The following is a 19,808-nucleotide window of genomic DNA, read 5'->3' on the forward strand; positions in this document are numbered from 1 at the left end:
GCAGCTAAGACAGTGGAAGTGGAGACGGAGAGAGGGGAACAGACAGATTTTGTATTTTTTCAAACTATTTTTTTTTTAATGGAAGTATAGTTAATTTACAATGGTGTGCTAGTTTCAAGTGTACAGCAGAGTGATTCAGTTATACATACATATATTCTTTTTCAGATTCCTTTCCATTATAGGTTATTACAAAATATTGAATAGAGTTCCCTGTGTATACAGTAGGTCCTTGTTGATTGTCTTGTTTTTAATCCTTCTTGGTTGTCTTTTTTTTTTTTTAATTTTACTGGAGTATAGTTGATTTACAATATTGTGTTTGTTTCAGGTGTAAAGTGATTCAGTCATACATATACATATATTCATTTTTGTAGATTCTTTTCCCATATAGGTTATCACAGAGATTATCTATGTTATATATAGAAGTGTGTATATGTTAATCCCATACTCCTAATTTATCCCTCCCCCCCTCCTTTCCCCTTTGGTAACCATAAGTTCGTTTTCTATGTCTGTGAGTCTATTTCTGTTCTGTAAATAAGTTCATTTGTATAATTTTTTTAGATTCCACACATAAGTGATGTGACATTTGTCTTTCTCTGTCTGACTTACTTCACTAAATATGATAATCTCTATTACAGACGTAGAAAACAAATTTATGGTTACCAAGGAGTAAGGGGGGGAATAAAGTGGGAGTTTGGGATTGACATATACACATTACTATATATAAAATAGATAACTAATAAGCACCTACTGTATATACAGCCTAGGGAACTCTATTCAATACCCTGTAATGGCCAATACGGGGAAAGAATCAAAAAAAGAGTGGATATATGTGTACGTATAACTGATTCACTTTGTTGTACACCTGAAACGAATATAACATTGTAAATTAACTATACTCCAATAAATTTTTTTTAAAAATATGATCATCTCTAGGTACATCCATGTTGCTGTGAATAGCATTATTTCATTCTTTTTATGGCTAAGTAATAGTCCATTGTCTATATGCACCACATCTTCTTTATCCATTCCTCTGTCAATGGACACTTAGGTTGTTTCCATGTCTTGGCTATTATAGATAGTGCTGCTGTGAACATTGGGGTGCATGTATCTTTTCAAATTAGAGTTTTCTCCAGATATATGCCCAGGAGTAGGATTGTTGGAGCATATGGTAGTTCTATTTTTAGTTTTTTAAGGAACCTCCACACTGTTTTCCATAGTCGCTGCACCAATTTACATATCCACCAACAGTGTAGGAGGGTTCCCTTTTCTCTACACCTTCTCCAGCATTTATTATTTGTAGAGTTTTTAATGATGGCCCTTCTGACTGGTGTGAGGTGATAACGGACACATATTTTGGAGATAGGATCCAAGGCTTTTGTAGTCAGAGTGTACACAGGGAGTAAAGAAAAGTGAGAATCTAGGATGAGACCCAAGTCTCTGTAATTAAAATATTTTAAAACAGGGATAGGCAAATTAAAACCTGAGTGCCAGTGGCCTGTTTTGGAAATAAAATTTTATTGGCACACAGCCACACCATTTGTTAACAGATTGTCCAGGGCTGCTTTTAGCTACAACTGAGGAGGTGAGTCGTTTTGACAAAGACTGACCATATGGCCTGCAAAGCCAAAGTAATGAATGGCATGGTGATGAGTTCTCTGGGTTTTCTTTTTGCCTCACATATCGCAGACTGAGTGCTGGAGAAACCCACAAACGCCAATGGTCCCAACAAAAAGAAGTTCAACAAAAGCCTGCTCTCTCTAGCCAAGACCTAGCAAAGGGGTAGACTAGCAAATAAAACCTTTTAGACAACCCTACTCTAGCTAAATACCATGGAAAAAAAACTGTGGCCACACTTTCACCTACACAGGCAAAGGCCAAGTAGGGACTCTAAACTTCCACCCTCAAGAGACTGTGATGAGGGACTTCCCTGGTGGTCCAGTGGTTAAGACTCCACGATTTCACTGCAGGGGGCACAGGTTCAATCCCTGGTTGGAGAACTAAGATCCTACATGCTGTGCGATGAGGCCAAAAAAAAAAAAAAAAAAGAGGCTGTGATGAGGTGCCCCAACACTCCCCTGGGATGGTGTCAGAGAAGGCCAGTGAGCAGTGTGGACTGCTTCCCCCACCCCAACCAGGTGTCAACAAGGCCAAGTGGGTAATTGGACTTTCACCTCCACCTGGCAATAATGAGGTATGCCCCCTGCCCCATTCCCCTGCTGGAATGGTATCAGAGCAAACCAGCTAAAACTGGTTTACATAAGATCCAGAGTTTCAGAACATATAAAAATGTCCTGGTTTCAGTCAAAAATCATTCGTCATACCAAGAACCAGGAAGATCTCAAACCGAGTGAAAAAAGATAGTCAATAGATGCCCTCCCAGCAACAAAAGAAGAGGTTTAGAATTATCTAACAAAGATTTTAGAACAGCCGTGATAAAAATGCTTCAATGAGCATTTATCAACACACTTGACAAAAATGGAGAAACAGAAAGCCTCAGCATGGAAACAGAAAATCTTAGCAAAGAAATCAATGACATAAAGGAGAACCAAATGGAAACATCTGAACTAAAAACAAAACATAACGACTGAAATGAAAACCTCAGTGGATGGGTTCAGGAGCAGAATGGAAGGGACAGAGGAAAGAACTGTGAGCTAGAAGATAGAACAATAGAAATGAGGTAATCTGAACAACAGAGAGAACATAGACTGAAAAAATTTTAAAAATTAACAAGAGCCCCAGGGACCTGAAGGACTGTAACTAAAGATGAGAGTCCCAGGAGGAGAGGAGAAAGAGGGTAGACTGAAAAAGGACTCAGAAATAATGGCTGGAAACTTCCCAACTTTGACAGGAATCAGCAGACAACAGATTTAAGAAGCTAAGTAAATGCCAAAGAAGATAAACCCCCTCAAATCCACATCGAGACACATAACACCTTCTGAAAACGAAAGATAGAGTAAGTAAAGTATCCAAACTTTACTAGGCTGTCTCGGACATTTACAGGCTTCTGCAGCTGAGGAACAGGGGCTGGGGAGCAGGGACTCTGTTTAGCCCAGATCAGGATGTCAGTGACCGTGCAGGAAGCCATGTGATTGGGGTCAGAGAACCTTGCAAGATTGTAGGACACCACTGCTTAGCTTGGATCCCTCCATAAAAACAACCTCCTACAGTTTACAGTGGAATGGAAACAGGGTTCTTTGGATGTGTTGAACACACCAAATCTTTGGGTCCTTTCTACCTGCTGCTCCCTTAGCCTGGAATGCCCATTCTTGGCCTGTTTACATTGCTGGCTACTTCAGGTTTCTGCTTAAATGTCAGTTTCTCAGAAGGGTCTTCTCCTCTGGGCCAGTCCCCACCCTAAGATATTTTGTCATAGCATGCTGTTTTCTTCTTGTTATCAATCCCAACATGCAAATATTTATTTATTTGTTGACTTGTATATCTCCCCGACTAAACTGTCCTTGCCCTGAGACCAGAAACAACCCTGTGTCCTGAGGGCTTGACCCATTGTCTGGTACAGTTGACAGACAAGAGTATAGTTGAATAAATGAGTAAAGAGCTAAGGAGGTAAGGGACCACCTTTAAAAGAACCCCTGTGTTTCAGCGGCTGAGCTAGCACTTTACATACATCATCTCGTTTAGTTGTCACAAGTTGACAGTGAGGTGGGTATTGTCCTCTCATTTCACAGATGAGAAAACTGAGGCTCAAAAAGGTACTGTCTCATACCCAAAGTCACACAGCAACCATGATGGAGAGCCCAATTTCACACACGGATTTTTTTTTTCTGCCCGTGTATTTTCCACTACTCTACCCAGCCCCCAAGTTAAGGCAAGTTATCTGGGTTTTAGCCCCAAACCCTACACCCTTCTTGATAGCACCTTATAAAACTCACTCAGTTTGCTCAACTAAATTTCTGACAATGAGGTATCAAACCGTGAGCAGAGGACAGGTAAAGAGCATTTCATTCCACCAGTCTCTAAGCAGTTGGGCTGGAGTTTAATTTAAGTGCCTGGGTACCATGGAGATGCAAGCTCTATATGTACCCAAGAGAGGCTTCTTTCAGCCAGCCCACTGGTTACTGTGCTTCCACCCCCTCCCCTGCTTCCCACCAGGGCTCCTCTTCTGCGGTTGGGGTAAATGTGGAGGAAAGCAGTGCTTTGCAGGAACTCCCTCCCTCCGATCACACCCTTTCTTTCTCCTCCACACCCGGACTCTCAAAACTGAGATTTCATCTTTACCTTCTCCTTCAGTGCATAATTCATTTCGTCGTTGGTGAAAGACACAACAGCTCCCAGCCCCCAGTACACAGAGGCCTCTTGGATGGGAGAGTGGAAACCTCTCCTGCCAGTCCCAGGGTAACCTCCTGTCCCGAAGAAATCCAGTTCAGTGAATGAATGGACCAGCAAGAAAAAGGCGGCATAGGGAGAAAAGTGCCCCTCCTTCCACAGAGACAGCTCAGCCTGTTAAATCCTCTGCTATCTAAGCCCCAGGTGGGTCTTGGTGACAGCATTGGTGGAGGTTGAGAACCAGGTTGGCCTATCTTCAGCTTGGAATTCAGAACCCACACCTCAACTCTGCCCTTTCATTGTAAACTCAGCTATGGCCTCAGCATGCCCTCTCCCACCTGCAACCACTCCAACAGATATGCAATCTGACTGAAAGCAGGAGTTCAAGACTAGTAGTCTCCTGGCTGCTCCTCCACCCGCTTCCAACCAGACTGTTTATAACCTGAAGTTCCTTCTTCATTGGCATTCTAGATCCTACACTGCCATGAATTCAGGAGCAAAAAACCAGTTGGGAGGAGCTGTGTTGGACTCTTGGCTCTATTATTTACCATGTCACTATAGAAAAGTCACTTCGCCTCTTGAGTCTCAGTTTACACATCTGTAAAATGGGACTAATGAGAACCAGGGCAATGAGTCGTTATTCATAGAAACTCCATCGATTTGTAAAATGAGGTGACGGTGCTAGACTTATTTCGATGTATTTTCAAGCTCTGTATTAAACACTGAGGACCCAGAGATAAATAAGAAACCACCTCTTCTGTCTCAGCTCTCACATCACCAAGGTTTTCTGCACCCTAATTTTCCCTGGCTTAGGACATGGTTTCCCATCATTGAAAAAAAATAGTTCACGGGGCTCCCCTGGTGGCGCAGGGGTTAAGAATCCGTCTGCCAATGCAGGGGACACGGATTCGAGCCCTGATCCGGGAAGATCCCACATGCCGCAGAGCAACTAAGCCCGTGCGCCACAGCTACTGAGCCCGCGTGCCACAACTACTGAAGTCCGTGGGCCACAACTACTGAAGCCCGTGTGCCTAGAGCCTGTGCTCCTCAACAATAGAAGGCACCGCAATGAGAAGCCCGCGCACTGCAAGGAAGAGCAGCCCCAGCTCGTCGCAACTAGAGAAAGCCTGTGCGCAGCAACGAAGGCCCAACGCAGCCAAAATAAATAAATAAAATAAAATAAAATAAATAAATTTATTAAAAAAGAAAGAAAATAGTTCACGGGCCGAATTATGAACCACACATAATGCACAACTAAAGTAAGGGGACATTATCGGCTCAGTCACATAAACGTAACTGTGCATCCTCCAGGCTGCGTGGGAGGCAAAGCATGAGGTAGGGAGGAACAGTCATGGAGTCGGAAGAAAAACCTCCGCAGAGGTTTCCACAGCCTCCATTTCCTTGAAGAATGTCGATGCTAACAGGAAAGTACTGCTGGCATATCTGATTTTTTTTTTTAAAAAAAAGCTAATTTCTCCTCCTCACCATCTTCATGAAATATGTTACCCTGCCTCTCTGATTCTCTGAGACACGTGTGTGTTCTCCTTTGCTGCCGCGGTGGGGGAAAGGATTTCAGTGGGTGTCTTTTACAAAACAAGACAACCTGTTTTCAGGTTCAGGTGGGCGACCCGGTTGTGAAAGCAAACGAAGAAAGCCTTGTCCTGTGGTCCTTTCTGCTCGGCCCCAACTCAGCTCCAGAGCAGCCAGATGCAGCCCAGGAGGAAGGCCGGGAGAGGCCGGGCTTCTTGTCAGATTCCTGCAGTTCATTCACCTGTAGAATAATGTCCAGTTTGCCCTATCACATGGCTGAGCCGGTTTTACCTTTAATCCCTTTCACGTTGGTCCTCAGCCTCAAGGAATGCCTAGGGATGATTCACCCGCCATCACATGGGGCAGGCAGTCATCTGTTTCATTACCTCACCCTGCTTGCAGCTTCTGGGAGATAACCCAGGATTCTTCTGCCACGGGGAGGTGGGGGGGTGGAGGTAAGGTGGACAGAGTAAGGCTTTAAGGAGTTGATTCCTGCTCTGGTCTCAATTTCCTGCTTCCCAGCCCAGGTCTAAAGATGTGCAGGAACAAGTCATGTGGAAATGCCAGGGCTAGGGCACCTGGGCTAAAAAGAAAGTTGGATTTGGTGGTCTAAAAGGGGTTTTCCCTTCACAACCAACATCAGCCGGGGGGAAGGCATGGTTGCAAAACAAGGCAAAAAAATGAAAGCAGCAAGTACGAAGATTGTCACAAACAACCACACACAATTTTCAGGCGGGGAAAGGACATGGGCTTGTGTTTGGAACAGAAAATACTTCATCAGTTTCACAGGGGTGTACACGGTGCTCCAAATGTACCACAGGGAGGCCCCTGAGATGACAGCTTACTGTGGACTGCCAAGCCCTCTACACTTCTCATCTGTAGCCCTTATGACAAGCCCTACAGAGTCTATATTACTATGGTGACTTTCAGACCTAAGACTGGGACTTCAGTTAAGCAAGTTACTCAAGGTCACACAGCTAGAAAATAGGGAGGGTTTAAGACCCACACAGACTGGTTCCTGAGCTTTCCCTTCTCAGCCAAATAACTATGAAACAAGCATCAAAAGGGACAAGCATTCATAAGCATCTGTGATATTCCAGATCCAGACCATGGGTAGGTCCAGGAGTTGCAGAGTAACTAAAAAAAAAAGAAAGAATAGGTTAATGGTGGAGAGCACGAGTACTGAAGTCAGTCCTAGGTTCACTTATTAGCTCTGTATCCCTGGTCAACAATATAGCATCTTGGAGCCTCAGTTTTCTCATCAGTGAAATGGGTATAAGAAGTTGTATTCCTTATTCCAGAGTGGTGTTGTGACACTTACATGAGATCCTGCGTGTGAGGCACCTAGCACCACGTTGACTTTAATTTTGAGCTATTGCCCTCATCACTAATGTGAGGATTTTATACATAGTGAAGTTGAGGCCCAAGCAGAGGCAGTGCAGAGGGCTATGGGAATCTCCCCATAAAAGGAGTGGGAATTCCTACTTCTAGGTGTTGTGAGGCCAGTCTGAGGCCCACATTTCTGGACTTCTGTGCATGGCATCTATGGAATGAGGGAGGGAGGGTAAGGCCAAATACTGAGCCCATGAGTCTGGCCTTAAGAAGTAACTGGCTTTGCAGAAGGCATTTGGAGGTGAGGAGCTGCCATGGTGGGGCTTCTCTAACAAAAGAAGATGAGACCACAAACATGGGATTCTCCCCTTTGCTCAGCACACCCTGGCCCATACAACACAGAATACTGGCTCCTCTGGGAGACTGTGGGGCTCAGACAAAAGGTTACACCACACTGGGCTTCATTCCTCCAGTTCACCTCCCCGCTATATATCCAGGGCAAAAAATGGTTAAAGACACAGTCAGAAGACATAGACAGCCAGTTGATCCTTAACTTTAATTAAGTAATTACAAATTTTTAATTTCTCAAGCAATATTGATTTTTAAATTTTCTTCTCATTTTTTTCAACATGGAATTTTACTTTGCTTGCTTTCTTCTTTTTCGTAACCCCCTTCCCCCAAAGCTATAACATATCAAATAGTATCGCAGAGGAGAACACAGGGGAAGCTGCCTGGGACAGGTTAAGTATTCAATTTAATGAACAACAACAATGTCATTACTATTACTTTTACAGAGTGCTTCCCTGACACCGCCTGGAAGTCCTCCGGGGTCGAGGGGGGTGGGGTAGATTGATAGCATTCCTAATTTTACGGTCCCGGGGAAAAGCCAGCTACATTTGCAAATACGAGGGGTGGGGGGATGGGTGAAACAACGTGGGGAGAAGAATAGAATAAGAGGGAGACAGATGGTGTGTGTGTTGGGGGAAGGGATCAGAGATCCTGGAAAACTTATGTTCCCCGATTTGCAAGAACCATTTAACCACTTCTTGCCTGACTCCTGATTCTACATGAGAGAAGCGGGGAGTTGTAAGATTTGGTGCCACCTGTGCAAGAGCCTGGACCCTCGGAGTGGAGAGAGCCAGGAGCGTTGGGAAGCAGAGGGAGAGCGGGTCTTGCTCTAGCCTCCTGGGGCGCCAGTCTGGGTCAGGGACCCAGGTAAGGGGCGGGCTCCCATTCCTCCGGCAGGAGCAGCCGGCGGTTGGGACTATCCCACGAGGGGGCGCGTCTCGAGCCCTAGGACCCGCCCTCGCTGCGCTGGGCGCGGGGAGGGGACGCGGGAACCCTGGCGCCCGGTGCTCCGCCTCCCGTTTCCGGGGCAGCGCGGTTACCTGCACCGCCCGAGCCGCACCTGGCGGAGGCAGAAGTCGCAAGCCGAGCGTTCGCTGAACGGCGGAGCTGAGAGGAGGGATAGCACCCAGCTGGGGGGAGGAAGAGGCGGCGGCGGGCGGCGGGCGGCGGCGTGGAGGCTGAAGGGCGCCGCGCGCCGCGAAGGAGGGCAGGCGGCAGCTGCGCTCGACTCGCTCTGCCACGCCGGCGGGGCGCGCACCCGGGTCCGCACCGCGCCGCTGCGGACGCACATGGCAGCGTGAGAGGGCCGGCGGCGGGAGGAGCGGGCGGCGCCGGGCCGGGGCCGCAGGGCCGCATGGACAGCGCCGCCACCCCGGCCGGCCCTCACTAGGGCCCCCAGTCCGCGGGCGCCACTCCCCAGATCATGGTGCCTCGGCGGCCGCCCGAGCCGAAAAGAGCCGGCCGGAGCCGTTGAGCCGGGGGCCCCCGCGGCGGCCGGGAGCTGCATGGGGGAGCGCGGGCCGCGCTCGGGAAGATGCCCCGGCCGGAGCTGCCCCTGCCGGACGGCTGGGAGGAGGCGCACGACTTCGACGGCAAGGTCTACTACATAGACCACACGAGCCGCACTACCAGCTGGATCGACCCGCGGGACAGGTAGGACCCCGAGAGGCCCCCTCCTGCCCCACGGGCCACCAGCCGGTATTGTGCAGGGGATGCCGAGGAGCTCGGCGAGCGTCTTCGGTTTCCCGCACCCCACACGCTCCACCTTCATCCCCTTCTGGACCGCCCGGGTGGGCTGCCGGGAGGAGGGGACGGCCAAGTGAGTTGGCCCAGGCTGCCGCCACCGCCTTCCTCTGATGAGGACTCAGGCCCCAGGCGGCACCTGCCCGGAGTTTTGACCTTAAGCTCTAGCCCCGCCCCCCGCCCCCCGCTTCCCCTTAGTTGGGTCGGGCGGGGGCTGGGGGAGCAACCTAGCCGAGCGATGCTGGGGCTTCCCGGGAAGGCTTTCCCCAGCACGGGGTGGGGGAAGAGGGGGGGATGGGGAAGCATCTGGTTTGGAGCGGGTGGCAGGGACCCAGGACTCAGTGGGAGACCGCTGGAGGAAGGACACTGCGTGCGTGCAGGGGAAGGCAGCCTGGAGTGTGGTTTTTGACAGGTGTCTCCGCGGCTCTGAGAGGAGCAGGGGAGCAGTCTGGGGGCCTGGAGGCCGAGAGAGGGAAGGAAAGGAAGGAGCGGGGGAGGTCTGATCGGGGAGACCGGTTCTCCAGGAATCTCACGGCAACTTGGAAGCTGTTAGGATGTAGATGGAGGTGAGAGGCCTCCGCAAAGCCCTGCCCATCCCTCTTTCTCCTCCCTCCCTTTCTCTGGGGACCGCGGCTTCTCAGCCCTGCACCAGCGCGTCCTGACCTTGGTGGGCACCAGGCCCGCTGGAGCACCGGATTTGTTTTTGCTGAGGCAGGTGGAGTGTGTGGCTCTTAGCTTCCAGACTTTCTCCTGGTTTGGACCGCTTGGCATTTCTTTGCACACACGCACCCCCCTCCCCATGAATATCCTGTGGGGAGGGGAGGACCACCCTCTGGGACCGCAGTCACCTCTGTGGTCAAAGTGCCTCAGGAATGCGGAATTTTCACCTGGTCGCTGTGACCTTGGGTGTCAGGTGCCTGTAAAGCAATGGAGGTGAATTGTTTGGACCCTTCATCCTGTGGGGTTGGGATGGAGGTTCCAGAAGTCCAGGATGGGGTGTGTAGCGAGGTGAAGGTTGAGAAAAAGCAGAAAGAAAATGTGAGCTGAGATTCCTCGTGGTTTCTGTGAGCACTTTGGTTCATTCATTCAGCATTTACTGGGTACCTCCTCTGCGTTCAGTACGACGCTGAATGTCTCATCAATTTAATCCGGAAGAGAAATTTTTAACGCTGGAGAGCGTCCCGTGGGCAAGCTGCTTTTACCTCTGAGCCTCAGTTTCCCTATTTGTCAGGCAAATGATTTACTTGGAAGGGAAGGAGTAATAGTGGAACTCTTTTTTTAAAAAATTTATTTATTTTACTTTTGGCTGCGTTGGATATTTGTTGCTGTGTGCGGGCTTTCTCTAGTTGGCGCGAGCGGGGGCTACCCTTCGTTGTGGTGCGCGGGCTTCTCATCGCAGTGGCTTCTCTTGTTGCGGAGCACGGGCTCTAGGCACGCGGGCTTCAGTAGTTGTGGTGCGTGGGCTCAGTACTTGTGGCTCGTGGGCTCTAGAGCGCAGGCTCAGTAGTTGTGGCGCACAGGCTTCGTTGCTCCGTGGCATGTAGGATCTTCTCCGACCACGGCTGGAACCCGTGTCCCCTGTATTGGTAGGCGGATTCTTAACCACTGCGCCACCAGAGAAGCCCAACAGTGGAACTCTTCAAAGTTGGAAGGGACATAGAAGATCAAGGCCCAACTCCCACTTTCAAACGTGAGACAAACTTTGAGGCCCGGAGGTGCGATTTGCTTGTATTTTGATCTTTCCACCCCTCTGCCTTATTTATGCCGAGTTCTTTACCGGCTCTGAAGTTCTAACCTCCACACTTGTGGTCCTACTCACTTTCCTTCCCCATGCCCCCCTCAGGGTCAGTTGCCCCAGGGACTCTGTTGCTGTGTTGGTGAACTGGACAGTCTCTTGTCCTCTCCTAATACAGGCACAAGTTCAAGTTTCTGTGTCCTCCCATATTTTAGGTCCCAGCAGCTACTGAGTCCAGTGTGCTGTTAGCAGTTGAATGTCGAGGACACTGCTAACTCGGCCCAGGTCATGCATCTAGGAACTTCTCTGGGCTGCTGAGAGGATAACACAGCTGTAGAAGGCTTCTTAAACGACGGTCATTTTTTACCCTTGGAAGAGGGCAAGCAGTATAGCTTCTGTGGGATACTGACTTGACTAGAGCATAATTTCCCAAATTTTAGTATTATGTGGACCACGTTTTTTGCTATATCCACCTGTGTTATTGCTTACTTAATATTTGACTTTAAATCAACCCAATTTGAAGTTTTTTTAGCCACTTTCATAAAGGGGAAACTAGTAATATCTATTGCCCCCAGTACTAGGGAACCTTTAAAAATACAGTGTTGGGGGGGAACCACAGTGCCATTATATTTGAGTTCACTCCTGGGGCCTGTCCACGGCTCCAGCAACAGGGCTGTGTAGCCTGTGTTTTTAGGCAGATTGGCAGGCATTAAAAACACATTGGCACTTCCTGGAGCTGCTGACTCTCTCCGCGTTGTAGGCCACTGGTTTGAATGCTGCATCTTTGTATTGATATCTGCTGGTCATCCCACCTGCACCAGCCCGGGGTAGGGCCCCTGAGCTTGGGGCGCTGAGGGGTTCTGAGCTCACTGTTGTGGTGAGCCAACTTTGAAAGTTTGGGGAAAGAGCTGAGCAGAGGGTATCCACTTCTGACTCCCTGGAATTCCCTCCTGCACACCCCAGAAGGGAGTTTTGCCTTCTCGTCCTACCTGTGTGGCCTCAGGCAAATCGCTTGACCTCTCTGAGGTGCAAGTGCTCCTTCGGTGAGAGAAGAAGGTTGATGAGATGTCTCTAAGCCCCCTGCCAGTTCTCAGATAGGATTTCGCTGATTCGGGCTTGATCTCGCCTTCTCCCTCCTGACTCCATGGCAGAATTGGGAGGGGGGACGGCAGGCAGGAGGGTGAGGGGACTGAGAGGAGGAGAACGTTTAACAAGGCTGAAAAGCGCCAGGCTTCTTTGGGGTGGTGAGTTAGGGGAGAGAAATTCTGCCAAGGCAGTTACATCTCTGCAGCTGGTTAATGCTATGAAACAAAATATCACATAAAAAATTAAAAAAAAAAAAGATTCTGCTCCTTGAGTGTGTGTGTGTGTGTGTGTGTGCACGCGCGCCCATTTGTCTTGGTTTTTTTCCTTATCTGAATCAAGGAGATACACCTGTCCATTCCCCTGAATTTAAAAGCAGTAAGTCAAATGGTCCTTCAGTCAGAAAAGTGATTTCTTAGCCGCAGAGAACAGAATAGCGTTTCGGGTTACCAACCCTGAAGAATGTCCTGGCACGTTCCTCTCTCTGGGCCTGAGCTGTTTTGTGTGCTGTCCGGCTTGGAGGCTGCTGGGGGTAGGGAATCCAGTTTTCAGCTTCCCCTTTCACTGGGGGGTTGCCAGCTCTCTCCCCTTCTCACCCAGGGGAAGACAGGGAGGCCGAAATTCCTGAGGATGGTTGTCCCAACAACCGGAGAGGGGCCATTGGGCAGCTCGGGCCCTGCCTACTGGGCCAAAGGCTCCAACAGCACCACGGGCTCCTCCCGAGGCAAGGCTGGTCTGAGAAGGTGACAGGTCTGTGGGGAATCAGGTGCTGCATATCGGGCTGTGGAGCAGCGTGCCTTTAGCAGAGTAACCCTGGGTGCTTCTGGGAGCTTCCAGCAAAGAGCCAGCATTCCGGGTATATTTAACTTGGAGGTATGCAACAACAAACACACTGATTGTTCTCCGAGGAAGAATGGATTGTTGGAACTGGCCCTGCTGGGGAGGGTTCCTGAAGCCTAATTCCTGCTCATTGGGGGGTTTGTCTTCTGACCTTCTTCTAGGAACCACCTGGGAGCTCTGTGGGCACAGTTTCTGGGGCTGTGTGATCAGTGCTAGAGGCCCACGTGTCTGGGAGGCCATGTTGAGAGAACCCAGCAACTTCTCTCATGATTTGAGGAGGAATTTTTGCCAACGCTGTTATTTCAGGAATGATTCATAGTGTAAGACGTTGGGTCTCCAGCAGGCAAAAGATCTTAATCTCCTTCTGGTTACAGACCCTTATAAGAATCTGACAAAGGTTAAGGATGTTTCCTGAAGAAAAGCACGAACATGGCTTTTGGCACATAATTTCAGGGCGTTTGTAGACCCCGGGTTCATAACCCCTGCCAGAGATTAACTTAAAAACTGCTCGTCGCTCCCTGGATGCCCTCCTGTTTAGCTAGGTGGGACATAATGATTGAGCATGTACTATATTCAGGTAGTCTGCTGGGAGCTTTCCACGGATAACTTCTTTGAATTCCCCTAACAACCCTGGGAATAGGTTATCTGCCTGAGAAACCCGAGCCTCAGGGGGGCTAAGTTTGGGGAAAGCCACTCAGCTTCTGAGGAGCTGAGATGGGAATGCCAGGCATGCCGACTCCAGAACCCAAATTTCTAACCACTCAGCTGCCTGGACTCCGTTGCTGAATTAAGACCTCTGCTCCACCGCCTAAGGAATTTGGCCTTGGGGCATGGGGCCAGCACAGGCATGATTTCAGTTACCTGCTGCCATTCCGGTGTCGCCAGGCCATGGCTATCCAGCGAGTGGTGTAGAAAATGGAAAGAGGTTGAGTCTTTGAATCCTGGCATCTTGGATCGGCTGGTTGCTGCCTGAGTGACCTTGGCAGGTTACATATTCTCTCTGAGCCTTGATTTTGTCTTCTCTAGGATGGGGTGATGCGCATAAACTGTCAAGGGCCATTATGAGCATAAAATAAGTTCAATCACGTAGGGCAGCTAGCACAGAACCTACCATACAGGAGACACTTGGGAACGCCAAACCTTTTGGCTTTTACTAGGAAGTACTTAGGAAATACTTAAGTCAAATGGAGACTGAGTCTCCATCCAGCTCTGTAGCAGTTTGCAGCTGGGATGGACCTTTCTGGTCATGTAATCCAGCCCTCTCATTTCACTGATGAAACAGACTCAGAGACTGGTGACTTGCCCAAGGTCACACAGCAAATGTCAACCTTGAGTCTAGTAGAGGTCTCCTTTCTTCTTTCTTTTATGTAAACTTTTCCCTAAAAATCAGACCCAGTTTCTTCTCATCCACGGTAATAATTTGAGAATATGTTATGCGTGTGGTTTATTCTTTGTAATCCTTTTTGACTATGCAGACCAGCAAGTTTCTTTCATAGCATTGCAATCATTTCTGACTCGTGTCGTAGGAATGTGTTATATGTCGACCAGTTAAAGCACCAGCAATTGCAAGTGCATTACTGTTTTTATAATCAATTTAAATAGATTTAAGGTTATTGTCGGACTAATGTCACTTTCCACCAATTTACATTCTGACAAGCTTTCTTAAGTGGGAATTATAACCAGCCTGCCAGGGAATTTACCCAAAGCCTCTATTCTCCATGCTTCTGCCTTTTTTTTTTTTTTTTTTTTTTTTTTGCGGTACGCAGGCCTCTCACTGTTGTGGCCTCTCCCATTGCGGAGCACAGGCTCCGGACGCGCAGGCTCAGCGGCCACGGCTCACGGGTCCAACCGCTCCGCGGCATGTGGGATCTTCCCGGACCGGGGCACGAACCCGCGTCCCCTGCATCGGCAGGCGGACTCTCAACCACTGCGCCACCAGGGAAGCCCTGTGCTTCTGCTTTTAATGATCCACTAATACCTTTAGCTTGGGCCTTTACAATTATTAGAGGACTTCTCTTCTCCTTCCAAGGCTTGAATTTATGATCTACACATTTCAGGGGAGTCTGCAATGCACGGGAATATCTTACATCATTCATTAAGAAAGAAATAAGGTTAAAAAGCACTAGTCTAGCTAACAGGAAGAAATAAGAGGCATTGGAACCCACAGATGAATAAAATAATAATAAATGCTAAGTCTCCTAATATGTAGTCTGTGCTGCGCACCAAGTGTTTTATATTATGATCTCATTTAATCCTTTTGCCAACCATATAAGGTAAGTACTGTTATTTTCTCCATCCTCAGATAAGGAAACAGCGATTTAGAAAGGTTAAGCATTTATATTTGCTCAAGGTCACCACCAGTAGGTGATGTACCCAGGATTGGGGCCCAGCTGGTTGAACTCCTGAATCCACACTCGAATTAGCTATTGCCATTTCAGGGCTCCAGATGCCCTGTTGACAGGCTGGGCTGGAAAGTTACCATTTACTCCTAAATTGAGGCGAGCCTGCTGTGGATCTCCGGGAAAGGTGTTTTGCCAAGGAGGCTTAATCAGAGAAGCCAATGAGATCCACATGGCAGCTTAGGAGACGATCGGGCACAAAGTCTACCTTCTGGGAGCAGCCAGCTAACCAGAGCTCTGGGAGGGAGGGAGGGAAGGAACAGAGAAGGAGACAGAGAAACTCTGAAGGATGCGGTGTGTGGAGAGAGAGAGTTCAGAGTCGTTCCCGAGTCTCTCGGGTAAATGCTCCCAAAGGCCAGGGACTTAGTAGCCAAGGCAGCGCCTCCCTGTCACCACCCCTCCCGCTTTTGGCCTCGCCAAACTGACCTGATTCCCCACTCCCCTGGGATCCCTGGGAGCTGTGCAACACTGCCCTTTTGAAGAGAAGCGAATCAGGTTGCCTTGGTTACTGGGAAGGTCGGAACGCCCAGCTCAGGTGCACATAAGGAGAGACGAGGCTAGAATAAGTGGGAGTTGGCACGTGGCCGGCATGCTGCTGCAGAACTCTCTGGATGCAGGAAGCCTCAGTCGGGTTTTGGCTGCATTTGCAGGGGGTGCCAACTTCACTGCAGTCAGCTGTCTGTGCCGAGTGTCTCCAGCCACGTCTGCCTCCAGGCTATGGGGATCTGCCCCTGGCTCAGCGAGGGGCCCTGGATAAGAGAAACCCACTCCTCTTGGAGAAATGGCCTGGGTAGCATCTCCTAGTACTTCCACTTGGACAGGGCTGAGGGCTGGATGGGGGCTGAGTCTGGGTGAAAAATGCATGCCGTGCCTCTCCCAGCACGGAGGGGCCCGTGGGCCACACACCTTTAGGTGGAACAGGTAGAGGCTCTAGTTACTGCTACTGACAAGCTTCTCGGCTGCCCTGAATCCCTGTTTCAGAGTGAGATAAAAGAAGAGAACACTCAGAAACTGGATACAGTGGCGTTTTGTTATTTAACCTTCACCAGCGGGCCATTAAGCCTCCAGCTCCTGGGCAGACAAGCTCCTGCCAAAATAAAGGGGGGGCGTTCACTGTTGTTGTGTGGGGGGAACGCAGAACATTCTGTAAAGATGCTAGACAGGGGAGAGGGAGTGGAGAAGAGAGAGCAGGGAGGAGGGAAGAAAAGGACAAGTGCAGTGGGTTACCTCCACCCCCATTGCCTCTTCAATGCTTCTACCCATGACATCTCACCATTGGAGAGAAATGGGATCTTTCAGTTTCAAATGTCTGGCAAAGAAAAAGGACCCAGGCTTAGGTTCTCGTTCAATGGTCGGCCAGAAAAAAAAAAAAAAAAAATGAAGCCGCATCAAGATTAGGGACACCTTTGTTGGCTTTTTTCTTCCCCTGCTCCATTCATCACTCCCTGGCAGCCAGGACACCAGGCCAACGGCAGCTGCTGACTTTCCCCAGCCGGCTGCCTGCTGTTGCCGGGCCTGGTTTGGTGGCAGCCAGACTGTCCCCACGCTGGCTTCCTCCCCGCCCAGTGGCGGTTACTTGTTTGATTTGTCTCTGGGATGCCCTTAGGATCCACTGACTGATACCTGACTTGGAAGGATGAAGTATCAAGATCCAGGCATCAGGTGTCTGCTAGGATGAGATGAGCCTGGGACAGCCTTCCAATCCTGCATCTGTCGTGGCTTTTCTTGGATAGTTAGGGCTCTCTGAGCATGGCGTTGTGTAGTCCAGGAATTTCTAAAGTTTTAAAAGTTTTTATGTTAAGTGAAAAAAGAAGCAAACCCAAAAACTGTTCCATGAAAAATATAAATACATGTGGACGAATTAAGGGGTTTTAAAAAATGTTTCACTGGAATGGAAGGGCTATACATGAATCATTTTCTAAAACAAAACTGTGGCACATTATTAGTATATTCACAATATACAGAAAATTGCAGAGAAACGTCTGCTAAATGGAACACGGCATTTACAGACCTTGGAAAGATAAATAAAAAGGGCAAGGTAGGTATAAGAAAAGACAAAAGACACAAAGGAGTCTGGAATTTCATTATGAGTATTACTGCCATTATATATCACACACATAATCACGTTTTATCTTTCCTCTGAGTTTGGACCTATAAGAGCCATGAGAAAACAATGTTTGGAGAGAGGGAGAAAGCTTCACTGTGTTCAAATTTGCTTCTGACACAGTCATTAGGATTTTCAGTTAAATTTAGATGGACTGAATTGTTTCATTTTTTTGTTCATTTACTGCCCAACTCTCCACACTTCCTAAATGTATATTTATCCTAGTTTAAGAATCCCTTTCAAATCATGCATCTAATCAATCCTAATCTTTCTGGTTCTACTCCTTAAAAGCAGTAATCCCCTGACCCCAAAAATTTTAATAAAAAATGACCATGTGATCTCTCTTTTCCATTACATATAACACCTATCCTTTAGGTAAGATTGATGCCCAAAGCAGATGACCTAACACTCTGTTTTGAGGTCCAGCCCTTGGGTTTCTAAAACACCATTCGAAGGAGTTATCTGCGGTTTACATATGATTTCAATATCACAGCTAGAAATAGCAGCTCCAAAGCACATGTTCTACTGACTAATTTGGTGGGGCATAGTATGAATGACCTTTGGATACAACGAGGTGGTATCAGGATCATTCATTAATTTCAAAATATATTTACTGAGGCCTTTTAAGCTTAAGGAGTTTACAGTCTGTCGAGGTGAAGAGACAAGTAAATATGCAATTGTAACACAGTGTGATAGTGGTTATAATAGAGGCATGAACTTACTTAACCTGGAGAATTAGGGAAGGCTTCCTGGGAGAGGTGGCAGTCAAGCCCAGTCTTTTTTTTTTTTTTTTGATAAATTTATTTATTTATTTTTATTTGTTTATTTTTGGCTGCACTGGGTCTCCGTTGTTATGCGCGGGCTTTCTCTAGTTGCGGCGAGCAGGGGCTACTCTTTGTTGCAGTACACCGGCTTCTCACTGCGGTGTCTTTTCTTGTTGCGGAGCACGGGCTCTAGGCACACGGGCTTCAGTAGTTGGGGCACGCGGGCTCAGCAGCTGTGGCTCACGGGCTCTAGAGTGCAGGCTCAGTAGTTGTGGTGCACGGACTTAACTGCTCCGTGGCATGCGGGATCTTCCAGGACCAGGGCTCGAACCCGTGTCCCCTGCACTGGCAGGCAGATTCTTAACCACTGTGCCACCAGGGAAGCCCTCAAGCCCAGTCTTGAAGGGTAAGCAGGACTCCGCCAAATTAATGAATGTTCTGGGAAAGGAAGCATCAGGTGCAAAGGCAAGGCGGCATGAGAGTGCATGAACCCTTCGGGAAGCTGCAAGTTGATCATCTGACTAGCATAAAATGCTTGTCAGAATGGCAGAAGATGAGGCTTTGTCTTCTGCCTGCTCACCAATAACCCATACTTCTCTTGCTGAAGTCTGTGCCTTCAAAACATTGTAATAATATATTGTAATCTCTGTGAATCCAGATTGCAACCAATTCCAATCACTCGATTTGCAGGAAATGCACTCAGTTTCCACGTCACATAGGTCATGATTTCCGCTGGTTGAGATGCAACGAGCAGGATGCCATGTGGACGATAATGTCCCAGAGCTGCAACAAAGGCTCTGAACATATCCACATTTCTCTGTACCACGTCGAGGTAGGACTGAGAACTACCCAGAGAGTTGACTGTGAAGATCACCACCTTTGCTGAAATTGCTAATGTGCAGGCAATTTCCAGTTCTCCACTGCCAACCGCGGTAATTTTATTGACTGTTTTATTCTCATGATTTGCCCAGTTCTTTGAATTTATATCTGAGACACCTTCAGTGATTTGCAATATAGGCTAGCAAGTCTGCCTGCTGTGCCGCATCAGATGATGATAGAGAATACAGGGGAAGTTCTTCTTGAAACTTGGCAATCATTTCTTTAATTCATCCAACAATGACAGATTTAGGCCTGATACATCACAGGAATAGTGCCAGTGAAATTCAGCAGGTTTTTCTGGGAACTATCTTTGAAAACATAGGTATCCATGGAATATCTGCAATGTGGGAAAAACATATTTACAGTCTTCAGTTCTTCCATAGTTAGATCCCTGAACTTGTAAGCAGTCGCCTCACACCCTCACTGTTGAGCTCCATCTCCAGCCAGGACCACAAGTCGGGTTCTAGTCCAGGAATTTCTTACACGTGCATTTGTATCACTAACAGTGACAACCATAACTGGCCTCTGGTGATCACGATGCTAATAGTTATATTTAGTCATCTTTATCCAGTAGCTCGTGTGGGCCAAACACAGTTTGTTGCTCATGGTATTTTTGTGGCAATTTGCAGATGAGGAAACTGACGTTAAGAACAGCCAAGTGACAAACTCAAGGTCATAGAGGTAGAAAGGGGCCGAGTTGGAATCTGAATCTAGGTCCGTCTGATTTCAAAGCCTTACTCTTTGCACCACTGCAGTCTTTTTCAGTG

General features: G+C 48.2%; 1 protein-coding gene and 1 pseudogene across 1 annotated transcript in view; one reads left to right on the top strand and one right to left on the bottom strand.

Moving 5' to 3' along the window:
• Positions 1-8,469: 8,469 nt before the first annotated feature.
• The window catches only part of WWC1 (WW and C2 domain containing 1), a 152,254-nt gene continuing 140,915 nt past the window's right edge, over positions 8,470-19,808 (top strand). Inside the window, exon 1 of the mRNA XM_030829984.3 lies at positions 8,470-9,147. Coding sequence (XP_030685844.2) covers positions 9,029-9,147 — 119 coding nt within the window. The 5' untranslated portion in view covers positions 8,470-9,028. The remainder of the gene's footprint in view (positions 9,148-19,808) is intronic.
• On the bottom strand, positions 18,684-19,478 carry LOC115838790 (ubiquitin-conjugating enzyme E2 variant 3 pseudogene; annotated as a pseudogene).

The sequence above is a fragment of the Globicephala melas genome, chromosome 3 (genome assembly GCF_963455315.2).
Source record: "Globicephala melas chromosome 3, mGloMel1.2, whole genome shotgun sequence".
Taxonomy (NCBI): Eukaryota; Metazoa; Chordata; class Mammalia; order Artiodactyla; family Delphinidae; genus Globicephala; species Globicephala melas.